The sequence below is a fragment of the Nesoenas mayeri genome, assembly GCF_963082525.1.
Source record: "Nesoenas mayeri genome assembly, chromosome: 2".
Lineage (NCBI taxonomy): Eukaryota > Metazoa > Chordata > Aves > Columbiformes > Columbidae > Nesoenas > Nesoenas mayeri.
Window position 1 is genome coordinate 138,553,568 of NC_137543.1, and position 6,427 is coordinate 138,559,994.

General features: G+C 45.4%; 1 protein-coding gene across 1 annotated transcript; it reads left to right on the plus strand.

The window, feature by feature from the left end:
- Nucleotides 1-1,395: 1,395 nt before the first annotated feature.
- TFPI2 (tissue factor pathway inhibitor 2) lies at nt 1,396-6,169 on the plus strand (the record flags this gene model as incomplete). The annotated part of the gene is made up of 5 exons (XM_080340430.1): nt 1,396-1,492; nt 1,585-1,764; nt 2,243-2,422; nt 3,554-3,727; nt 6,066-6,169. Exons 1-5 carry the CDS (start codon nt 1,411-1,413, stop codon nt 6,167-6,169), a joined length of 720 nt encoding a protein of 239 aa, XP_080196556.1. The 5' UTR covers nt 1,396-1,410.
- Nucleotides 6,170-6,427: the final 258 nt, after the last annotated feature.

The window sequence follows — 6,427 nt, forward strand, 5'->3', positions numbered from 1 at the left end:
CGTATTTACCCTTTAGCAACCAGAGATTCTGAAAAAAAGGAGCAGTGCTGAGAAAGAAGGGAGAGGGGTGCCATTTGTATCCGTCCAGAAGCCACCTAGGTGGGCTAGGGCTTGAATTTCGTACTCTTTCTTGCCTTTACAAAAAATAAAATAATGTCAGAAAACTAGGTTATAATCCTCAATGAGATACAACAAGCACAGAAGCCACAGAGGGAAGTCAGTTTTTGAATTAGAGTGCTATGAAGTTCCTCTTCCTTACAGATGGTGTGGGTTGTGGCTTCTTCCTGCAGGGCACAGAATTCCAGGGCCCTGTATTGCAACCCCATCGAGGGCAGCAGCTGCCTGGAGGACTGAGGTCCAACACGGCTGCTGTAAAGGGAGTGGAGAAGAAAAGGAGATCAGATTAGCTTATTGTTATCTGTAGAAAGCACGCCTAATTTGCAGCGACTCTTATCTCTGTTACTATATTAAATCTGAAGTAAAGACTAATTAATGTAATGGCTCTAATAGATTAGAAAGGGAAACTATGCTGTTTGCTGCTCACCCTCTCCTACCCCAGATCACGCTGGATTGCCTGGTGGGGCTAAAATCTACAGAATAAGCCAAGTCATAAGAGTTCCTGAAATCCTCTCTGAACTAGCCAGAGGTTTCATCCATTCAGCCCCTCTGGCTTTCCAGGAGTCCAAGCCTGCTGGCGGTACCTCGGTTTTCTCAAGTTCTTTGGTGTTGTACACAATGGTATTAAACGAGTAACGCGGGCTAGTTGGCGTTATCTCAAGTGGCACTGGCTAAGCGGGCTGTGCCTGGACCTGCCCGAGGCTCCCGTGCTTGATCTTCAGCGTCCTGCCGCCCTCTGCCCGGAGCCTCCACACGGGGAGCGGCCACCACGGGACGAGGGGGGAGAGGACTTTCGCTAAGTGACCCGTCACGGATTTCGCCGTGATTAACAGGAAATGTCCCTTGAGCATCATTCCGCAATGTGCTGGGGGCGGGGGAAAGGGGACGGTGCAGCCGTGGACATCTGCCAGCTCCCCGTAGCCCCGCGACGGAGATTTCTCCGCCGTTGGCCGTGCAGCCCGACAGCGAGCCAGGCCCGGTGGCTCCCCCACTGGCCTCAACTGCTTCCCCCGGCCATGGGCCCCCCGACGGCGGCGGGGCGGCTGTCGACCTGCGGCCTCCGGCATTGGGGCTCACGCAGGCGCGCAGGCTGCCGCGCCCCGGTGACGGCCGGGTCAGTGGGGACCTGCTGCCCCGCTGAATCAGACCTTCCCCTCCCACCACATGCGCAAGGAGGGAGGCGGCCCGGGGAAGCCGTCTCGGCGCATATAAATCGCTGCCGTCGGGCCGGACAGCGCCGCTCGCTCCCGGGACCCCGCTGCCACCCTCTCGCCTGCTCGCCGCCGCCGCGACATGGCTGCCGGCCGTCACCTCCCGCTGCCCGCGCTGCTGCTGCCACTGGCCTGCGCGGCCCTGGCCCCGCGCACCCTCACAGGTAGGACGGGGACCCCGTGGGAGGCTACGCGGGGCCGGGGCCGCCTCCGCCGCCGAAGTGGCCTCAGCCCCGGTCGCTGGTGTCTCCCGCAGAGAAACAGCGCGCCTGCCTGCTGCCCCCCGACGACGGCCCCTGCCGCGCCCTGGTGCCGCGCTGGTACTACGACAGGTACACGCAGACCTGCCAGGAATTCACCTACGGGGGCTGCCACGGCAACGCCAACAACTTCCTCACCCTCGACGACTGCGAGAAGAGCTGCTGGACCATCAAGAGTGAGTCCGGGGACCGGCCTCGCCGGCCTCCTCAGCCCCTGGGGCTGACATTACAGGGCACAGTTCCCCGGAGTGCGTCGGGGTGATCGGGGGCTGGAGGGGTCCTGTGGGAGCACCAGGGAGGGTGTACAGCTTGCAGCATGCTTCACATCTGCCCTGTCTGTCCCTCCTGATTGTAGCAGCTGTCTTGCTGATACCAATTTTATGCAGAGAAACTGGAGTGTGTTGTCTCAGAGGTGACATGCAGAATTTAACTATTAATATTTTATATGTAATTTAATATTATAACTGGTTGCTAATTAATGCATTGGATTCCTCTTGCAAAGCTTATCTCACTTTATTAAAGAGTGCAAGTAGTGGGACAAGCTGGGACTTGCCTGCAATTGGAGTCATAGTGTTTTGCCTACAGTACCATGTTGCTCAGTACAGGGAGCACAAAGGGTTGATTTTACAGAGGGTAAAATTATTTATGTTGCAGAAGTGCCCAAATTATGCCGGATGGAGGCTGATGGAGGACCATGCAGGAGTCATCTAAAAAGATACGCCTTTAACTTGAGCTCAATGAGGTGTGAGGAGTTCATCTACGGTGGCTGTTACGGAAATGGCAACAACTTCAGAGATTTGCAGTCTTGTGTGGACCACTGTCTGCCAGAGAAAAGTAATGGCTGTCCCAAATTTTTAATAAAATAGATGGTGTGAAAGCAATATGAAGATGATACTTTATTTGATATTTTCCTCTGGATACTCATACAGTGGCATTTTTGAAGACTTCTGGGAAGCAGAGGTTTATATTGTCTACAGACTTTCATGTGTCATTTGTCTCAGCTGTCTGTTGCTGAAAGTGTACAATGCTGTGTTAGTTTAATATTGGGACCTTAAATATGTCCGTATCTACATCCAGCCGATCTCTTAACTTCTAAAGAGCTGTACATGTGTAATCTAAAGGGAAATAAGGTTGGAGATCTGTGTTGAAGAAGATGTATGAGACATGTTCAGGGCAGTGCTACTGTAATATAAAGAAGTGCCTTTCTAAAACTTAGGCTTGAGAGATAATGTTAGGTGGCTTGGACTTCTGGCACTCATCAGCTCAATTTCTGATAAGTTTTTTGCCTGATACGACTTTTCACTGTCTCTCTGTATGAGCTTTAAAGAGAGGTGGTAATTATGAGCAGGTAACTATAGCTAAGTGTTGTCATAAACACCAGGTTAATAGCCAGTGCAAGACAGGATCTTTGAAGAAGAGAGATCTACCAGAATGCTGTCACTGCCTAAGCTTTATTAGTGACCGATGAGACGTTTTTTTTTGGCTGATGCCAGATTGTCAGTTTTGCCTTTTTGCTGCAAATGGGCAGGGTTTACTGGCAAAAATCACAACAAGGATAAACAAAATAGTGCCTTTTCCCTCTACAGAAGTATTTCCACTGAAATTATTGTTCTATTCCTATATATATGGAAAAAGACTTCTGGCCAGAGTAGGTAAATATTTTGGCTGTTGTATGTGTGGCACCACAAATGGGGAAAGCTGATGAATTTAACTTCTGGGGTAGTAATCCTGTTTTCTGGGACTGTCTGTTACTTTCTCAAATTCATAACTCGTGGGAATAAGATGTAGTAAATCTCAAATTTCATTGGTAACTGTCATGACACTTCAATGGGAACAAGAACTGTTTAGCCAAAAACTATTGCAGGATAAATTTTAAGAAGCCAGGCACAGAGATTACATTTATGTCATTTGTCTCTCTCTCTCTCTCTCTGTCCTTTTTTTTTTTTTTTTCCTTCTTCTTTCAAGCTGGCCCCTTGCTGTGCTATAGCCCGAAAGATGAAGGATTGTGTTCTTCTTCTGTGCCTCGCTATTACTATGACAGCAGTTCTAAATCATGCAAGGAGTTCAAATATACCGGCTGTGGTGGAAATGCCAATAACTTTGTTACTGAAAAGGACTGCTACAATGTCTGCAGAAAGGGTAAGACTGTTTTGTATTTTGTCAGTCACAAGCAGGTAAAGCAATCCAAATTCTCACCTTGGCTTGTTACAAGTGTATGCTTTTAGCAGTTTAGATTCAGTGTTTTCAAAGGCAGGGAAAACTGAGATTCAGCACTAAATCCTTTTGACAAGAACGGTGTGGTACAAGGTGGTTACACCATTTCCTTCCGAATGAAATGTAGAGAAGGGCACACAAAAAGACTAATTAACTTACTAGAGCCCACAACGAAACAGTCTATAGATGTTTCAGTACGAGCATGATCATTCGTTAAGGTCTCATTTTCTTCCAGGTATTTTAAAGTAGGAAGTTGTGAAATCTATTTACTTTTCTTCCTTTGCATTTTCATCATCCTGCCTTGGTTCCCTGCTGCCTGTTCCCATTTCCCTCTCCCATTACTAAAGATTTCTGCCTCATCAGTTGTGCCAAGTCAACTGTTTCTGCAGCTATGGCAGGAAGGGTTGAGAATAATAATTGATTTTTCTTAACGGTTTTATTCAAATCCTCTACTGGCTGTGCTTCTAAGTCAAAACAGTTGTGCTTTTACCTGCAGTCCTATATTCATACCAACTATTGCAAGTTTTAATAGTGTAGTTTAATTCACTTGATATGTAAATCAGTGAGAGAGAGAAAAACAGAATTGTGTGTTGATCTCCAGAGCACTCTGGAAGCAGACACAGCACAATACTTTAAAAATTGATACTCATGGGAAAAAAAATTAAGGTTGTTTCTAGCGTCTACATTGACTTTGTGGGGGGTGGGGGGAAGCCGTAAAGTAGGTCTGCTTTGAACATGAGATATGCACAAGTTCCAAGCACTTCAGTATTTAAGATGTGTAGTCAGAAGGCTTAAGTCAGAAGATAATTCTTCAGTTCTGGGTGGATATTGAGGGCTGAGGCAAGGCTGGACCCCAAGCACAGTCCTCAGAAGTAAAAATGTCTGTAAGTTAGTCATGGCAGTAATATTTCTGTGGGTGACAAGTCTGAGTCTGTATCTGCCATTCTAGTATTGTAAAGGAGTCTTTAATAGCATGCTAAATTGTCAATCTGAGATGCTTGTGATTATCTAATTTTCATCTATTGCTACCTGGGAAATGGTAGGGCTGGCTTCAGTCCAGGTTTGCAAAGAGAGACGAGGAAGGAAACTGCCTCTCCAGCATCTCTGTGCCCTGCCCCTGCATACACCCAACCAGATCCACCTGGAGCTTCTCCCTTCCTCACTCCTTTGGTGGAAAAAAAGAAGTGAGGAAGATCTGTTTCATAACTAGAGCAACAGATAGCCAAATGTAAAGGTTTGGTTATAAGCTCTTCACTAACTTGTGGATTTCACAAATCAGTAAGGCTTGGGACAACCAAGGGCCATAGTTAAGGGCATAATAAGGACTAATTAATGTTGTGCTATACATATTAATTTCTGGAGCCTGGGAGTGTACAGCAACATTAATCACATTTTTAAGGCAACTTAAGCCACTCCTTTCCTGCTCCCATAATGACCTCCCCAGAATCTTTCTTGTTACCTTTGGAATCTTGAGTTGAGTTTGGTTGACCTTCCCTGTGCAAATATGCAAGTGTTGTTTGAATTGGTCTATAGCTTTTGAAGTGAAAAGATTTCTGATTCATTTCATTAAAGAAGTTTAAATTGGAAAATAAAATAAATACATCAGGGTGACAGTGAAAGGACTGGGGACTGGCCACTGGAGCTCTGTGTGCGGGTAAAATGGTAGCATAAAGACAAAACATTTTCAGATGGGTCTGCAAATAATTTGTTTTCTAAACAGCACTCACACATTTCATGCAGCCTTCATCAGCATTTCTGGAGATAACCCTGACTGTCTTGGGCCACTCTGCAGCTTCTGTGTGAAACCCAGTTCTGTGCAGAGACACAAGTCATTTTACCTTTTCATGTCTCACAAGCACTGGTTATATTTTAGAGTTTGCCTCAGTATTGTTCAGAGAGATGTAGTAATAGGTGGTTTTGCTTGTTTTGTTTTCCCTCAGATAGAACAATGGGTTTACTTCCATTCTGCTGTCACTGCAGGACAGCTAGAAAAGGCTTTAATGCTTGCTCAGGAAAAGAGCAGCAAAGTAGGACTCAAATGCCAAAGCTGGACATATTGGAGACCTTACAGTATTTAAGAATATGAAGTCCGGAACACATTTTTACAGTTTCTGATGTGTTTATTATTATTGGATTAACTGCTTAAACATTATAATGTGAAAACAAAACAAAGAAGATCAAAACACACCGAAAAAGCCAAGCAATAAAGAGTAGTGACAGTTTTGTCATACTGTTTCCTTAACTTCTTCCTTTGTTTCATTAGCAGGGACTCAGAAACCAGGAATCAACAAGCCAATGAATGCATTTCGCAGAAAAATGATGAGAAAACTGATTAAGAAACCTCAGACATACAACCCAAAGCCTTAAAGCTGATGTGCACTTTGTATGTTTGAAACAACTTCTTTTGGTTCCGTTTTCTTCTTTTGTAAAATAGTTCCCACACAGTTTTATACACTGACATAGTTCTGTCTTTCAGAACTGCTTTTTATTTCCAACCTTTTATAAAGAACTGCATTTAATAGAAGAAGAACCTAAGTTTGGTTCTTGTGCTCTGTTGTCTTTGCAGTAATACGTTGGCAAAGCCAGGTATTTAGATTTCCATGTTTTTATGGGGGAAAGTTACTA